General features: G+C 35.5%; 1 protein-coding gene across 2 annotated transcripts; it reads left to right on the top strand.

The window, feature by feature from the left end:
• The first annotated feature begins 710 nt into the window (after nt 1-710).
• Nucleotides 711-18,870, top strand: LOC127841475 (solute carrier family 49 member A3-like). Of its 2 annotated transcripts, XM_052370298.1 has the most exons (12): nt 711-872; nt 2,393-2,640; nt 4,720-4,878; nt 5,551-5,653; nt 7,115-7,228; nt 8,050-8,126; nt 8,901-9,035; nt 9,312-9,428; nt 12,654-12,806; nt 15,472-15,629; nt 16,753-16,889; nt 17,264-18,870. In XM_052370298.1, the coding sequence occupies exons 2-12, from the start codon at nt 2,488-2,490 to the stop codon at nt 17,419-17,421; spliced, it is 1,464 nt and encodes a 487-aa protein (XP_052226258.1). In that variant the 5' UTR covers nt 711-872; nt 2,393-2,487; the 3' UTR covers nt 17,422-18,870. The 2 variants fall into 2 exon arrangements, with proteins under 2 accessions (XP_052226258.1, XP_052226259.1); XM_052370299.1 differs by lacking the exon at nt 711-872 and having other exon boundaries at nt 2,235-2,640.
• The last annotated feature ends 216 nt before the right edge of the window (nt 18,871-19,086 follow it).

Here is a 19,086-nt window from a genome sequence, read left to right on the forward strand (position 1 = left end):
AGTCCCTAGGGGCAAGATTTATAACTCAATCTTGATGAAACCCTATGATTATATTTAACAAGAAAAATTCTCTGTCGAGTTTGAATCTAGGTGCCTTCCCAAAGTAGAAGACCGGGTCAAATCTTGTGTTAACATGAAACTGTTACAATTTCAAAGCTACAATTATGACTGAATCGTGATGAAACTTGGCCAAATATTTCTTTTGATAATATCAAGACAAAGTTCAAATATGGATCAGTGATCACATTTATCTTAAAACTAGGTCACTAAGTAAAATTTTAGAAAACCATAGAACAATCCTTGGAACAACATTTTAGCTCAAGTTTGATAAAACATGGTAAGAATGTGTATTTTCGCGATCCCAATACCATGTCTGAATATAAGTCAAGTGTGTCAAAAATACTTGGTCACCACTAAAGTCGTCAAAAATTTGTTTCCGTGAATCAACGAGACCTCCACCATGGCCCATTAGTTTCTTAAGGATTTAATCAATTTATTATAGCTAAGGGGTACATTTTTGTACGTGTGTATATATAGGGGATATTATATAGACGATGTGCCCGTTAAAGGATTTATATCAATTTGCAATTGTATGCAGTTGTTAACTTTCTTTACATTGTGCTTTATTATGTTTACTTATCTGCACATGTATTTGCCATGCATTTTAGTGTTGTCAAGTTAAGCATGATTAAAGATAGTGAAAGTTTTCTTTACTTTTGTACTTGGTCGCGAAAATGAACGATAGCTTCACATATTTTGGACATTGTTGAATAATTAAACAGATGCTAGTTTTAATTAAGAGATTGCAGATCTTTTATAAATGAAATCATTTGAGTTTAAAGTGCTATATTTATGGAAAATAGTAGTTATTTGTAAGTGCATTTTTTACGATATGATTTTCTGTTATTTAGTGATGGTTGTGCAAATATTTTAGTTGCTCAAGCGCATTAATGAATGTTTCCCATTGATTTGATTAACATGATGCTCTTTAACATACTAGTGAGATAAAAAAATCGTGTTAGTTTTTAGTGTTACTACGATGAGCCAAAAAGTGTCATATAATGCTATTTTTATATCCTTTTTTTATTTACACTCCCATATAGAGCGGCTTACCGATCAGAAATATTTTTCAACATCTCGGATTAAGTACATTTTGTGATTTGTAAAAGCACAATTCATAACTTTGAATAGAATAATAAATTTTGAATATTTGCATATGGAAAATATATAACATCAGTATAACAAAATAGTAGTTTCTGACGATGAACAGGGTCCTTTACAAACATGTTTGCATAGATCCCTGCGACGAATAACGTGTAATTGATCGTTAAAATAATGATTTCGTTAAAATGTTGTTACTTTGAATTTCAGCAGTGAGCCCTCATAATATCAGAATTGCATTAAGTAGTGCACGATATACATTATGGCTCATAAAAATGAATGTATTGTCTCCCACATTATCATTTTACACTTAAAGGGGCCTTTTCACAGTTTTTGGCATGTTTTGAAATAAGTCATTAAATGCTTTATATTGATAAATGTAAACATTGGATCTTAAAAGCTCCAGTAAAAAAATCAAGAATAAAATTTAAAAAAGGAAAAAAAGTAGCCGCAGCTGGACTCGAACCAGTGACTCCCGGAGTCCTGGAGTAACCTGGAGTAAAAACGCATAAGGCCGCTCGGCTCTTCTGTCAAGCATACTTGGTTGAAGTATTTTATGCATTATATGAGCAATCTTCGTAAAATTTCACAAAATTTAACGACAACAACAGAACTCTCCGAATTATTCAATCGTTTCGCGTTGCAACGCTTTATAATTTTTAGTTTTTTAAATCGTCAAAAGACGCATATATTAGCTATATTAGACCATGGTTAATGTTCAGTAATACTGTTTCCTCACAAATATCATAACTAAAACGAAAATTTGCGAAACTGAAACAATTTTTTCAATTTTGACAATTTACCAAACCGTGAAAACATCCCTTTAATGTTCGACTGGACTGTGGCGTGTTTTGTTATGAACTACACGAAATACCGGTAGTAAAATATCGTCCGGAAATAGCTACTTGTCTACCCAAAGATTTATCAATAATCCAAGATTATTGTTATCGCGAACCCAGACATATCCGTTACGTGGTCCACTTGCTGAAATCCCGCGTGATAACGCCATAAAACGTAGGGAATCGATATAGCACGAGATCTCCCGCAGACTCGATGTGTCCGATCTTGTTTTTTTTATTGATCTTTGGTCTACCACTCTATCACCGGTTTTAGAAAAATATGTTTGCCGCGCACTCGCGATAAATGTAATAAGTAAACGTCATTTCAGATAAGTTTTTCTTTTAACGATATTTTGTCTTTATAAAGTTTGTTAAAACTATTATATTCATAGTGCTCAACTCGAGAGATACCGGTGTTTATACTTACGGAAAGCTGCGATTGTACTGGATCCGCATTGTACACGTGTAGCTGGCATATGACCGTAAAATGGCGGCCTCCATGGTAGACGACGACAAACAAATATCGCATGCAAAATCGACATCTTCTAGTTTAAACGGCGACGGGGATGGATTTAAAGTTTATAAAAGAAGATGGTACATCTTACTGGTTGTGTTTCTTCTGAACTTGACAAATGGAATGGTGGGTAACGTCTTTTTTAGACGCTTATAACAAGGTTTAACATTTAGGCAAGAAAACACTAATTTCAAGATCTATCTATCTCTGTATACTGCCAACCGCTCTTTCGAGTATTATAGGCAGAGGGACATTATCGAGTCCGTTTCCTGGGAAGAACCAGTACTAGGTGTCTATGGAGGAGATAATGAGAACGCTCCCCAAGTGGGGTTCGAACCCACGAACTCCCGATCGCTAGGCGGACACCTCATCCACTACACCACCGCGATCTCACCAAGATTTGTATCATTTTAAAGATAGATCTGTCCTCTTTCAATAATTCTAGGCAAAAAGGTGCCTTCTGGCAACTTCTGAGAAAGTAAAATTCGCCCAAATGAACGTACCCTTTAATGTTAAAATACTGAGCTGAGGCCTGGGATTGAACCCACGACATCAGAGTGGTAGTCAGACACTTTAACCACATCGCTAAAGAGCTAGGTAGCCCAACAGCAAGGCTGTTGGAAGTGACCTTATTTCATTACACTCCTCTCCCTTTTAATGTTTCAATGCCCAGACACGCCAGCTACAGCATGTCTTGCATCCGCATGGCCCTACCAGAAACCATTAAACAGCTCAGACCAATTACTGCATTCACAGTTCTTTTCTGCCTCGTCGCCATTAATGTGAAAATACTGAGCTCAGGCCAGGGATTGAACCCACGACCTCCAGAGTGGTAGTCAGACACTTTAACCATGTCGCTAAAGAGCTAGCCCAACAGCAAGGCTGTTGGAAGTGACCTTATTTCCCTACACCTTGGAAAGCAGGGTTTCAGCAATGAGATTTCAGCAAAAGTGAAGTATACTTCAATGAAAGCTTCCCAAACGTTCATAGTTCAACGAAGTCCCCAATCAAATGCACCAAGATGTTGCACACTTACTACAGATGCCAGTGACTTTTTCCCCAAAATTACAGCCTCTTACAGGCTGATTACCTATAGCAAAATGTTACAAGTTTTCCTTAAAATCTGACCAAAGTCACCCCACTCCAAAAGCCAAACTTTTCCAATAAAGACAATAATTGGATTATTGAGTTTATATTACAGAGAAATAATTATGTAGCACTTTTAATATACATGTTACAATGCAGTTGAACATGCACTTAAAAAGCATTGGAATACTCATATTTATAATCATATTATTAATGTTTCATTTTTCCAGATTGTATGTTTTATCATGCGATTTTTCCCAATCAATGAGGTACAGGCTGTGTGAAGCAAAACAATCACTGAATGCTCACTGGATCAGGAAATGACCATAAAAAGCATGGTTGCTAAATGGTTTTTCAATGACAATAGAAATAGGCTCTACTTTCCACATAGGGATAAAAAATTATTTGAGAATTTTAACATAACTAAAATTAATGAGATCATGGAAAAAAGTTTGTACCATGAACCACTGCAGATGTTTCACTGGCCCCAAAAAAGTTATCATTACTTTTATGCAACGTAAAAAACATTACCTGTCAGTTAATTTGACCTTATTAATATATTCAATGACATTAATGAAATACAGTGTATTGAATGGTTATTACTTAAACGCTCAATGACAATCATGTTATACACTTTTGACTTTATTACATTATATATTACCACGTTTACAAGTATATTATAAATACAAACATTACAAGAGGTAATTTCATAAGTCATAGTAATCTATATTGTTATATAAATAATAACATTTTTGAACATGGGTAATCAGACTTCATGGTTATGCTGGTTGTTGACCTTCTTTATGAAAAAAGTTCATAGAGGTAAATGCTCCACACTAAATTCTTATCAGTTAGTTAACCAACCATGTTGAGTGGCAACATTTAAACAATTTAGTTAACCACCATGTTAAGTGGTGATCATTTAAACAATTTAGTTAACCACCATGTTAAGTGGCAACATTTAAACAATTTAGTTGACCACCATGTTAAGTGGCAATGTTTAAACAATTTAGTTAACCACCATGTTAAGTGGCTAAAGCTGCTGTATTTAATAAAAATGTTGCGTTAATAGTTACGTGCCCCACATTACCAAATAAATGATTTTCTGTTTTATTTCAGATCTGGATCACATTTTCTCCCATAGCGGATACAACTGTGCCATATTACAATATCACACCATTTCAAGTGAACATTCTTGTTTTGGTGTTTGCAATTGCAAGTATTCCTCTTGGGTTTGTAGCATCTTGGTTGCTAGACACGCTAGGACTCCGTTTGAGTGTGAGTGGCATAATTTTTATACAAGTTATAATTAATTTTTCATTAAAATGGCATATTTTTCTTGCATTTATACCTGTTTTTATGACCCCAGTAGGGTGGCATATAGCAGTTGAATTGTCTGTCAGTCCGTCTAGTGTCAGTCAGTCCGTCCGTCCGAAAACTTTAACATTGGCCATAACTTTTGCAATATTGAAGATAGCAACTTGATTTTGGCATGAATGTGTATCTCATGAAGTTGCACATTTTGAGTGGTGAAAGGTTCAAGGTCAAAGGTCAAAAAACAAAATACAAGGGAAGTAATAAGCTTTAAAGGGAGATAATTTCTATTTTATATCATTTGGCAGATACAGATCATTTTCACAATGGAAGTAATATTTTAGTAACAGGATATAATTTAAAAAAATATATTTCAAAGCCGCACAGTAGGGGGGCATTGTGTTTCCGACAAACACATAGTTTTTTTAAGAAGATGAAACTAATTATAAAAAACATTTATTCATTAGAGTAATTGCAGAATGAAAAATTATATCTCCTACTGACTAATTAGAATGTAAATGTCTGAAATGTAGCTTTTGAAGAATGTATGTAATTGTGTACTGCATATAACTTGTAACATATCCAATTGTAAACATATGCTGTATAAAAAAATAATGTGCTAACATTATTTTGTAGCTGATTTTAGCAGCCTGGTTAAATGGCATAGGAAGTTTGCTCAGAAATGTCAGCACATTTGAGTCCGTACCCCTGGGATATCGATTCACTGTGTGTCTGACAGGTAAACATCTCATTTTAATTTTTCTTTAGCAAAATAGCCGGACAGCCTTTAGCTTTTGGATAAGGTAATTTATTCAAATTTAATGCAAACTAATATTTAAAATTGTGTGTTTATTTGAGAAAAATTGGTATGTTCATTTGTTTTTGTTATTAATGTTTGATTAGCAACATGCCTACTGTGCAGTTTGTTTTAAGCGCACCTGTGTGCACACTTTTCACATGGTGAGCTTTTTTGGTCACCTTTTGTCTGTGGTGCATCTTGCATAAACGTGTCATTCAAACGACATCTCCTAAACAACTGGCCAGTGGACAGATTTTCACAAAACTTCGCTTCAATGATCTTTGCATGAACCTGATTAAAAAAGCTCACATCATTCTGGCCGCTGCAAATGAAGTTCACCAGAAAGATTGAAAAATTCAACTTTTGGAAAATCTCTGAAACAACAAGAGTTAGGGGTTTAATATTTGATATGTAACTTTGTATAGCGTTCCTCTACTATTTCTGTTTAAGTCTCTGCCCTGGGGTCAAAAAATGTACACGATATATATAAATATATATAAATATATATAAATATATAAATATATATATATATATATATATATATATATATATATATATATATATATATATATATATATATATATATATATATAGTTATATAAGTAAAATGTAATAATCCAGATTGTGAATATTATATAATAAAAGTAAAAACACGTGTCTGGGATTTTAAATATATATTGATTTAGCCAACGCGTTTCGCATAACTCATCAGGGCATAATACAATCCTATTATTAAAAAACTCTTTAAGCCTTCTTTCTGTTTTTAGTTTTATTATATATATATATATATATATATATATATATATATATATATATATATATATATATATATATATATATATATATATATATATATATATATATATATATATATTTAAGTATATATATACTTAAATTGTACATAACTTTAAAAAAAATCATTATCTGTGAAACAACATGACCCTGAGCTTAGATATTTGGTATGTAACAATAGACAGAGACAGTTTGCAAAGTTTGTTGAATCGTATCCCTGGGTCAAATCTGTGTACTCCTCAGTGGTCACATGATTAATATCTTTTATACTAAAAAATCTTATTATCTGACATGCCAATGCTCAGATTTTTTATATTTTGTATTTATACAAAGTTTGTTCAAAGCATGAAGTTTGGGTTAAAAATGGCCAGTGGGGGTAACTGGTTTCCCCTATGTGTACATGTACTTCACTAGTATATAGCAAAATGTTAAAAAATCTCCAAATCTATAAAGCTGAGTGCCTTTATATTTGATATTTAGTATCATGTAGTGCACCTGTGTGATGTTTGTTTGAATATCACATAAGGATATGCCATGACTGTGTCAATACATGTGTTACTTTTATCTGAACTTAAGTGTAATGATTAAAGCCAACTTCACTTGTTGCAGGTCAGATATTGGCAGCCTGTGCTCAGCCATTCATAATGTTTGCTCCAACAAAGCTTGCTGCCCTGTGGTTTGCAGGGGACCAGAGGGCTACAGCCAACATGATGGCATCCATGGGTAGGTTGGACATTAGGTTAGTTTGCACTAAATCCAATACGGAACTTTTTCAAGGCGCGTCTTCCTTTAAGTTTCATTTGAAAGCTTAGTATAAATTTAAAGAATGATATGCCCTCTTTGTCCTCTTTTGAAACTTTGAATTAAAAAATATGCCATGGTCTGTGTAAGAAAATTACAGTCGCCCAAATTCAGGTTTTTTTTCTTAGAAAACAGGGTTAGGCAGTGTTTTTTCGACAAAAGCACAGTACTTCAATAAACACATCTCAAATGAAAATTACCAAAATTTTGCAGACACATAAAGGATACAGGATATTATCCCAAATGGCTTGGGTCCTATTGTTAAATGGCTTTTTAACCACATAAGAAGAAGAACCAGGCACTTCTTTTGAATGTTCAAAAGTGGGATACATTAATGTCAATATTGAGTGGAATGTTATTATGAGAATCAAATGGTACTATTATTCTGAATTATCTGAAAATATGCAAATAGTCACAATGCTGAGTTATCCACCTCTGAAGTCGCATTTTCTGAGGATTTTTATTATAATCTTAACTACTGAAATGTTGCCAGAGTTTCTTTGTTGATAAGAAATGGTCTTTACGAATGGACATGATAGCAGCTGACAATAATTAGATGACAATTGATCTCCAGGTCTCCGAGGACACATTAAAGTCCCAGTCCGCACATCCAGTTCTAACACTTGATGATAACTGTGATATAAAAAACACTTCAAATCAGTGCTGTTTATAGAAGTTTGAGTGAAACATTTTTCACTGGTGTTTTTAACCATTTGGAAATAATTATTGTGTTGATGTTTTAGCAAATCCACTAGGAATTATGGTTGCAAATTTATTGGCACCAAACATTGTTCAGCAGCAACAAGATATACCAACATTGGTAAGTAGACAAAGCAGATCAAATCAAATTAAAAAGGATCTCTACAAAACAACATTAACTTAAATATAATTATATAGGAACAATTGTTTTCAGGTAGCTTTGATTACATTCCAAATTCCTAAAAATGTCTTGTTTTGAGAACGGAGCAGTGTTTTTTAAGTATACAACAACAATTTAATAACAAAAATCATTCAACAAGAAAATTTTACACTTAAATTGCCATTCAAAGTTTGAACTGTTTGTACACTTCAGTGCCTTAATCAATATGCTCTTGCACAATATGAAAATCACCAGGTACAGTAAAACCCCACATGTAAGAACAACGCCATTGAATTGTTCAAGTTTCTTTGCATTGATAAATCAGTGGCGTACTCTCCAACCTTATGTCAATAAATGTCAATTAGCACCAATGAAAAGTAATCTGCTACAGAAACAATGTATTAATCCATAAAGCATAACTAAAGCAGTCTGCTATCTCAAAGTTGTATGTTGTTTATTGATGCTGACATGGAGGGCTGGTGGACTAAGCAGGGTCATTCGAAGAGTTAATTAATATTTTGGTCTGACAAACATGCTCTTTATACAAAATAGATAGTAGCCCTTAAAATCAGGGTTTGCACCCATTGAAATTTATAGGAACCTTATCGGGACTTTAAGAATGCAGGTCCAGTAGTCGTAAAGCAAGTTTTTTGTGTTGCTAATATATTAATGATCATGTACTACAAATCTCTAATACGCTACTATGATGTGCGTGTTATTGTGATGCTGTTACAGTTGTGGATCATCACAGCCCCGACCCTTGCCACCCTGCTAATGGCCACGTTCGGTGTGTGCAGCTCAATACCCCCTACCCCACCCACCTCCAGTGCAGAGGAGAAGTCAGAGCCGTTCTTTCAAGGACTCAAACAGGTAACCTAGGTGACGAGAACACCAGCGTGTAATATAATAGACACAAACTTATAAGTATACTTGATTGGATAAACAAGTACGGTAACTTAAGTTACAATCATTCCTCTATATTTTCCGAAAGTTTCACAATTGTTACTTTCTAGTTTCTTATTACGGGTGTGTCATGTTATTTGAAAATAAAATGTAATGCAATTACTTGTTGAACATCACTTGTTCTTCTTTAGTGCAAAAATGGAACATCTGTGACATGTAATCAGTTTGTTCCCTGTGTTCTAGATACTGAGGAACCGCCACTACTGGGTGCTCAACTTTGTGTTTGGGGCGGGGCTGGCCCTGTTCACAGCTTTCTCATCTTTCTTTGACCAGATGCTGTGTCCCAGGGGCTATTCTGACGTAAGTACGAGTCACTTGATTGGATTGCACCATAATTGGCTTTTTTGCTTTTCATTCAAACATGCATCATTCTTGATAGCTTATTTATAATATGTAAGTACTTATACTTAGGTTTGTTCAATTCATATTGTTTCTTTTTAGCTCATGGTGAGCTTTTGTGATGCCTTTTGTCCGGCGTGCGGCGTCAACATTTGCCTTGAAAACACTCTAGAGGCCACATTTATTGTCCAATCTTCATGAAATTTGGTCAGAAGATTGGTCTCAATAATATCTTGAATTAGTTCGAAAATGCTTATGTTTGCTTGAAAAACATGGCTGCCAAGGGTGGGGCATTTTCCTTATATGGCTTTACAGTGCTCACACTGGCCTTCAGAAAATAATAGCCATCATTTTTTCCTTAAAAAAATAATAGCCAAAACAGACGAGGACTTTTCCGCAAAATGGTACTGAAGGCAAAAAGAAAAAAACAATGAATCTCATTGTATCTGTGTTTTATCAAATGTATATCTTTTAGATTTAATTTATAATATATACTTAAAAACAAGCATAATATCAGTGTCATTTTCTTATAAAATATTATCATGGCTTTACAATAAAGAATACAATCAAGGTTGTGGGTGTGACTTAACAAACCAGACATCAGCTACAGTTACATACATATATACTTTTAAACAAAAAGATAAATACTTTTATTAAAGTACTATTAATTAAATAAAAACTGCCTTTTCAAATTGTTCAATTTTTAAAGTCCGTCTAGGAGCAAGTTCTGGTTAGTACCATACAAAATATTGTCAACCAGACCATCCGTAACACCGTATATGTATTCGTCATTCTATAAAAAAAATGTTATAAAGAACGCCGAAAGTAAATTAAAATCGACAAACCGTACCGTATCCGAAAACGCCTGTCGAGATACCTCTTATGCTCATCAAATAAAACATGCATATCGTTTGACTGCAGAAAATAAAAACCCGTAACCTTGCGAATAAAACTATGGCCACCAGGGGGTGGGGCATTTTTATACGGCCGTTTAAAAAAAACGGGACGTATCATAGTTTCACCTTTGCGGCAATCGGGCAGCGTCCACAGCTCTCTAATTCAAATAGTTTTCATCCGATCTTCACCAAATACGGTCAGAAGTTGTATCTAGAAAATATCTAGGTCATGTTCGAATATGGGTCATGCCGGGTCAAAAACTATGTAGAGGGGTCACTTTGTGCATTTTAAGCATTTAGCATGGTGTCCGCTCTCTAATTGAAGTAGTTTTCATCAGATCTTCACCAAATTTGGTCAGAAGTTGTGTCTAAATGATATCTAGGTCAAGTTCAAATATGGGTCATGCCGGATCCACAACAAGGTCACGAGGTCACTTAGTGCATTTCAACCATTTAGCATGGTGTCCGCTCTCTAATTGAAGTAGTTTTCATCCGATCTTCACGAAATTTGGTTAGAAGTTGTGTCTAGACAATATCTAGGTCAAGTTCAAATATGGGTCATGCCGGGTCAAAAACTAGATCACAAGGTGACTTAGTGCATTTCAAGCATTTAGCATGGTGTCCGCTCTCTAATTGAAGTAGTTTTCATCTGATCTTCACCAAATTTGGTCAGAAGTTGTGTCTAGATGATATGTAGGTCAAGTTCCAATATGGGTCATGGTAAAGTTATCAAGTTGTCCAAAACCTTCAAACGGGCGTATTTTATGACAGTTTGGCACTCTTGTTCCTTATATGGCTTTATATATGGCTTTAGTAAAACATTGTTAACACTCTAGAGGCCACATTTTTTGTCCAATCTTCATAAAATTTGGTCAGAAGATTGGTCTCAATGATATCTTGGATGAGTTCGAAAATGGTTACGTTTGCTTGAAAAACATGGCTGCCAAGGGTGGGTCATTTTTCCTTATATGGCTATAGTAAAATCTAGAGGCTACATTTATTGTCCGATCTTCATCAAACTTGGTCAGAAGATTCATCCCAATAATATCTTGGACGAGTTCAAAAATGATGCGGGTTGGTTGAAAAACATGGCCGCCAGGGGGCGGGGCATTTTTCCTTATATGGCTATAGTAAAACCTTGTTAAAACTAGAGGCCACATTTATTTTTGATCTTCATGAAACTTGGTCAGAAGATTTGTCCTAATGATATCTTGGATGAGTTCGAAAATGGTTTGGGTTGTTCTAAAAACATGGCCACCAGGGGGCGGGGCATTTTTCCTAATATGGCTATATATTGCTTTAGTAAAACCTTATTAACACTCTAGAGGCCACATTTATTGTCCATTCATCATGAAACTAGGTCAGACGATTTGTCCCAATGATATCTTGGATGAGGATGAAAATGGTTCTGGTTGGTGGAAAAACATGGCTGCCAAGGGTTCTTATAACATCTTGGCCTGCACAGAACAGGTCAGTTCCTTTGAATCTCAGGTGAGCGACTTTGGGCCGTTGAGGCCCTCATGTTTCAATAATCCCATTTTTTGACCATTTCTCGCTTAACAAAATCAATATGCAGAACCCACATTATATGTTTTCTAAACTAACACGCATACAGTCATTTGAGCTGATGTGGTTTAATAAATATTTTATGGCATTAGTTTTGTACAACACTTCTTAGCCGTTTTTTTACAAATTGAATGTTTTCAAAAACAATATTCCAAGTGTTTTTAACAGTTATCTAAAAGCACCATGCTTATAATTTAAGTAAGTCTTTACTGTACTAACTACTTAACTACTGCTGTGTTTCTATTGATATGGTGCCGTTCTGTCACTTTACCATAATAAATGCAAGCATGTCTGGGTGGAATAGTGCTCGGCTGATAATTGGAATATTTATTTGCCATACTAACGCTGTAGAGCATGTAGCATATGAATGGGAAAATCATGTCATTTTACACTAAAGCTGTTGGCATGTGGGTGTGGACTTCATACATACTTTATATATGAGTAGATTGCAATAATGTTGTTACACCTACGTTTTCAATGGTACTGCAGTGTTATTCCATATGTTGTGTGCACAGGTGGTTGTGTGCTGGTCAAATGAATGCAGTGTTTACTTATATCATTCCTTGCTTAACGAATGCAACAGCTTCATTTTCAAAGGTACCCCTGTGTTATTCCATATGTCGCCGCCATGTGCAGTTCAGATGTAACCCAATTTATTCTTAAAGTAATCCCTTCATAATAATGTTATAAATAGGTTATCAATGGGATTGTATTGTAATTTAAGACGTATGCAGGCATGTGTGGTGCCCTCATGATAGGCACAGGGTCATTAGGGGCGGTGGCGGCAGGCATCTATGTGGACCGAACCAAGCGCTTTGAGGAAGTCGTCAAGATCTGCTGGTGTCTCAGCTGCCTTTTTGGTATTGGATTCGTCCAGGTGAGCTTGATTGATATTATTATTGTGTGCTTATGTATTCTTAGGTTTTGTTTAATAATGTTAACAGTTTTATATGCCAGTATATTAAGCCGGCCTGCATGTTGATGGTGCCGAGGTAAGTTTGCTCAGCAGGACTGGGTATCTCGATTTGATGAGTGAACTTCCCTGCCCACTCACTAAACTTCTATGGGGATCGGTGATACATTTATATATATATACTGGGTACTTACCAGCCACTTAAATTTTTGGCATAATGATTATGAAAGCTACTATTTTTAGCTCATCTATTTTTTGAAAAAAAAATATGAGCTATTGTCATCACCTTGGCGTCGGGGTCCGGTTAAGTTTTGCGTTTAGGTCCACTTTTCTCATTAAGTATCAATTCTATTGCATTCAAACTTGGTACACTTACTTACTATCATGAGGGGACTGGGCAGGCAAAGTTAGATAACTCTGGCTTGCATTTTGACAGAATTATGTGCCCTTTTAATACTTAGAAAATTGAAAATTTGGTTAAGTTTTGTGTTTAGGTCCACTTTTTTCCTAAAGTATCAAAGCTATTGCTTTCATACTTGCAACACTTACTAACTATAGTAAGGGGACTGTGCAGGCAAAGTTATGTAACTCTGACTGGCATTTTGACGGAATTATGGGCCCTTTATACTTGAAAATTTGGTTAAGTTTTGTGTTTTGGTCCACTTTACCCCTAAAGTATCATAGATATTGCTTTCATACTTGGAACACTCGCAAACTATCATAAAGGGACAGTAAAGGACAAGTTGCATAACTCTGGTTGTCATTTTTACGGAATTATGACCCTTTTTGACTTAGTAACTTTGAAAATATGGTTACATTTTGTGTTTAGATCCACTTTACTTCTAAAGTATCAAGGCTTTTGCTTTCAAACTTCAAATACTTTCATGCTATCATGAGGGTACTGTACCTGGCAAGTTGAATTTTACCTTGACCTTTGAATGACCTTGACTCTCAAGGTCAAATTATTAAATTTTGCTAAAATTGCCATAACTTCTTTAGTTATGATTAGATTTGATTGATACTTTGACAAAACAACTTTTACCTGACATACCACAATAGACTCCACCCAACCCACCTCGCCCCCCCCCCCCCCCCCGAATCCCCCCCTCCCTCGAAGCCCCCCTTCAATCCCCACCCCCAATTTATTTTTTTTAAAGATCATCTAATAAATGACCACCACACCATCACACTATACCCCCCTCCACCCCCAAAAAATAATTTTTATGCCCCCGGTAGGGTGGTATATAGCAGTTGAACTGTCCGTCAGTATGTCAGTATGTCAGTGTGTCAGTATGTCAGTCAGTCTGTCCGTCCGTCCGAGAAAAACTTTAACATTGGCCATAACTTTTTTACTATTGAAGATAGCAACTTGATATTTGGCATGCATGTGTATGTCATGGAGCTGCACATTTTGAGTGGTGAAAGGTCAAGGTCATCCTTCAAGGTCTAATGTCAAATTTATGGCGTCTGTCCGTCCGAAAACTTTAACATTGGGCATAACTTTTTCAATATTGAAGATAGCAACTTGATATTTGGCATGCATGTGTATCTCATGGAGCTGAACATTTTGAGTGGTGAAAGGTGAAGGTCAAGGTCATCCTTCAAGGTCAAATGTCAAATATATGGCGTCTGTCCGTCCGAAAACTTTCACATTTGCCATAACTTTTTTAATATTGAAGATAGCAACTTGATATTTGGCATGCATGTGTATCTCATGAAGCTGCAAATTTTGAGTGGTGGAAGTTCAAGGTCAAGGTCATCCTTCAAGGTCAAAAATAAATAAATTGAAAGCGGCGTTCTCATGAAGCTGCACATTTTGAGTGGTGGAAGTTCAAGGTCAAGGTCATCCTTTAAGGTCAAGGTCATCCTTCAAGGTTTAAGGTCCAAAAAAAATTCAAAGCGGCGTTCTCATGAAGCTGCACATTTTGAGTGGTGGAAGGTCAAGGTCATCTTTCAAGGTCAAGGTCATCCTTCAAGGTCAAAGGTCAAAAAATAATAATTTCAAAGCGGCATTATCATCAAGCTGCACATTTTGAGTGGTGGAAGTTCAAGGTCAAGGTCATCCTTCAAGGTCAAAGGTAAAAAAAAAAAATATTTCAAAGCAGCGTTCTCATAAAGCTGCACATTTTGAGTGGTGGAAGTTCAAGGTCAAGGTCATCCTTCAAGGTCAAAGGTAAAAAAAAACTTCTTTTTTTTTCAAAGCGGCGCAATAGGGGGCATTGTGTTTCTGACGAACACATCTCTTGTTTTTTTCAAACATGGTTAAAAAACACAAATATTTATTTTTATTATTTTATTTTTGAAATACCGTCCAACACTCCCACCCAAGAATCCCCCCCCCCCCCCAAAAAAAAATAATTTTTTTTTGCATTTGTTTGCATTTTTGGAAGATAATGTAATAAATGACCACACCCCCACACTATACACCCCTCGCCACTCCACCCCTCCCTCCTTTGTGATTGAAATTGAGATAGGTCCCTTCACCTTTAAAAAGAAAAATAGATGAGCGGTCTGCACCCGCAAGGCGGTGCTCTTGTTCCAGTTTGTTTTTACAATATATGTCAAACAAATTGGCATTAATACTAATTTTGAGTGCTTTATCCAAATCTATCCATTACTTATATTTCAGTTTGCCCGCTTTAGAGACCAGCATGTGGTTGTTGCAGTCATGGTATCCCTGTTTGGAGGATTTGGGTTCGCCATCTACCCGATCTGCATGGAACTGGCTGTAGAGGTCACGTATCCAGTCGCAGAGGCCACCAGTGCGGGACTTATGATCATTTCAGGGTAACTGTCTAGTGACCTGTTTGTTTTATAAGACCATTATAAACTTTACCAGTTAGTGCCTGCCTGTAGATTTTCGTACTGTCAAGAAAGGTTTTATAATCGTCTTTGCTTAATTTTCTTTTGTTTTTTTATTTGTACAACTTGTATAAATGTCATATTGGTCAGGTAAGGTTCTGGTTGAAAACCATGCACTAAATTTAACGAGTTAGAGATATTAACTTGGGCCAAAAATATAACCCTGCAAAATAACCAATGTACAAACTGTATTGGTTTTCTCTAAAAATCTAATCATGAAGTGAAGTCATCCAATGACAAGAATGTCTTCAAAAACTACACCAACTACACGACATACAGCCGTAATAGATTGTAAAATAAATGTGATAATGAGCTTCATCTACAAATGAATATCATTTTCTGGAACAAACATCCTGTGATTTTGGAAACAAAGACGTACATAATTATTTTATATTCAAGAATAAATCAAAGCTGCTTTTGACATGTTTGAGGGACTTTTGACAAAATAACGCTGGTGCTTGTCAAACTGTAAAATCAGGAAGTTTTAATGTTTATGTTACCTGATAATTATGATTATTATTTGCTAGCAGGATCAGTTTCTAGTTTTAACTCTTTCAGTGCTGGAACCGAAATTTGAAGGCCTTTGCAAACAGTTTGGATCCAGATGAGACACCACAGAACGTGGCGTCTCATCAGGATCAAAACTGTTTGCTATTCTGATAGTATTCTTTGAAAAAAAATCGAAGAGAATGCTAATTTTAGAAATTCAGCAGACAACATTTTAGCAGACGACAAATTTCCCAGCATGCAAAGGGTTAAGTGCAAATAATAAAAGACAACAGAGGGTGGACGTTGGGACATCTGGGCTATATGCACATATGTCAAGTATGGTGATGGACCAACAAAGGCAGTCTCAGCCTACTGCTTATCTAGGGCTTCACCTTATGCCAACAGTTGAATTATGTGAAGACAATACTTCCGTAAAACAAGAAATACATTGAAAGAGAAAATGTTGGCCTGCATGACGATTGCAAATGAATGAAGATCTGTTTCACATGACAAGCCTCACATTTAATACATGTACATGAATTGCCGTTGTGTATTTCAGTCAAATCCAGGGTGTAATCTACATGTTAGCTATGCAGTTCATGGCGACTGACCTCTCAGAGTACGAACTAAGCCTGGGCACTGGATGTAGCACCAGTATTCAGAAGGCCAACGACTTCACTCCACAGGACTGGACAGGTTAGCTTCCTTACCGCATTGTCATGCCCACACAAAGTGGGAGGCAATATGCTGCCACAATTGTCTCTTGGTCTGTACTTACATACGTACCTCCCAAAATATTGTGTACGCAACTGCTCTCTACTTTCTGGATGGATTACGGCTTAATTACCTTTAATGTATAAGTGATCGTAAAGTAAGGAATTTTTGCTGTCACTGATATATTTATATTTCCTTAGTTCCACTTTAATTGTACGGCGGATTTGGCTCTTACTTTCGCAGCTGAAGAAAATACATATGTAGGTGATACAGGTAGGAATTCGTCTGCAACAAATTTTGGCAGAATTATGGCCCATGGCAGAAAATCACTTACCCAACTCCTATCTCACTTTCAGACCCAGGGCTATTTGTGAGTGTGGTGGCAACCGTTTCTGCATTCATATTGATCACGTTCTTCAAGGCAGTGTACAGACGCATGAACAAGGAGCAACAGATAGCAGCTGCCCGCATCATGAACCAGACAATAGAAATCAGACCAGAGGTTCACATGTGAATATGAAGCAGAAGATTGAAATCCATTGAGTCGTTGATGTAAAACACAAATTGTGAACCTGACGATTTAAAATCAGATCACTAGTTAAGGCATGACTATGGGAATGGCGATTTGCATTGTGTTAGTGAGGTAGGGTCTCAGTTATATAAGCGTTGTTCCCCACATGGTAATCTCAGGGACATTTGTGCTTTCCTCAAAGACATTGCCACATGTCATATCAGCAGTGTCTTTTACTTGTGGTAGACGCTTGTGGACAAAATGTTGTGTCCCTATAAGCGCACAACTTGCTAGGCCTCTCAGGTTAGCGATCTAGAGACTTTCTGCCTTATGGTTGTAAAGTGTTCTTTTTGTGTTTGCGTTTCTATTTGTGCCTTATTGAATGTGCACGAAAAGGCAGACCAAATGAGTCGCTTATTTTATTGATTCTTATAACTATTTTAAAGTTGATAGTGTTGTTCAAAATGATATTTATGTTTTTTATATTTTTTAAATGCAATTTTTGCAATCTTTTTTGCCATACAAAATAGTGAGCTTTAGCTAAACCTGTTTAAACAGGCTTGAGAATGTCAAGAAATGGGTGGCTGATGTTGATGGGGGCATTACAGAAAGTGATTTGCTTGTTGTATGTGGACATGTCCAGAAATACACTTTTTGTCAGGCATTGTTTTCTCTTTGTACTGAATAGAACATGGTTGTAGTTATTATCTTTATATATAATTGATGTTTTATTTCTAATAACTTTGGAAACCGTGTGTATGTTTTGTTTTGTAGTGCATATGTTCATTTGTTTATTGTAATTCTAGCTATTGCACGTTAAATTTAAAGAGCCTGTTGCCTTTAAAGAGCCTGTACTGTTGCCTTTAAAGAGCCTGTACAAAAATAATAAAATGCATACTGGAATGTCATAAGTTCTAATAGAAGAAAATTATACTTGTTTTTATTAAGAACTATTAATTTTTGTTTGAAATATGAGTACATTTAAGCTAGCTTACTTGGTCGAACACTAAACTACGAATCTGAGGATAGGATTGCGGGTTCAATTCCCAGCCCGACCACATAACTTGTGTGGCCATTTGTCATGAAATTATTTATACGACAATTGTGTAAAAACTGTGTGATAGATTTCCACCAAATCGTTATTATTGGCAGATTATATGCATGTGTTTGTGTTTTGGTATGTAAGCTGTCCATGAGAATGAATTCTGAAATGTTAATGTTTTTGTTGACTTTGGCTTAAAGATTCCTCTGTTATTTATTGTTGTTTGTTGATGTTCATAACCTGGTAAATAATTAATATGAAATGGTCATTTTACATTTGCATGTATATTTATGTTTTTCAGTTAACCTGCATTTTTTCGAAATATCTTAGCTGTGTGCTACCAATTATTTTCCAAATCATGTTCAATTTACAGACACTAATGTATTCATGATTGTTCTTCTTAATTGCTTTTTATATAAAATTATATTTTATTATTTTGTTATTTATTCATAAGAAAATGTGCTTAATAAATCGACACATACCGGTATTTGCAGTTTTTGTTAGTTTATTTTTTTTTTTATTTGAATTATTATGACTATTTAATATCTATTGAAATGTAGAAGAATGAAGGCACTATCAATCACTGTCAATATCGTCGTGTTCAACAATTAAAAACGCAAAATACA

The sequence above is a fragment of the Dreissena polymorpha genome, chromosome 8, assembly GCF_020536995.1.
Source record: "Dreissena polymorpha isolate Duluth1 chromosome 8, UMN_Dpol_1.0, whole genome shotgun sequence".
NCBI lineage: Eukaryota > Metazoa > Mollusca > Bivalvia > Myida > Dreissenidae > Dreissena > Dreissena polymorpha.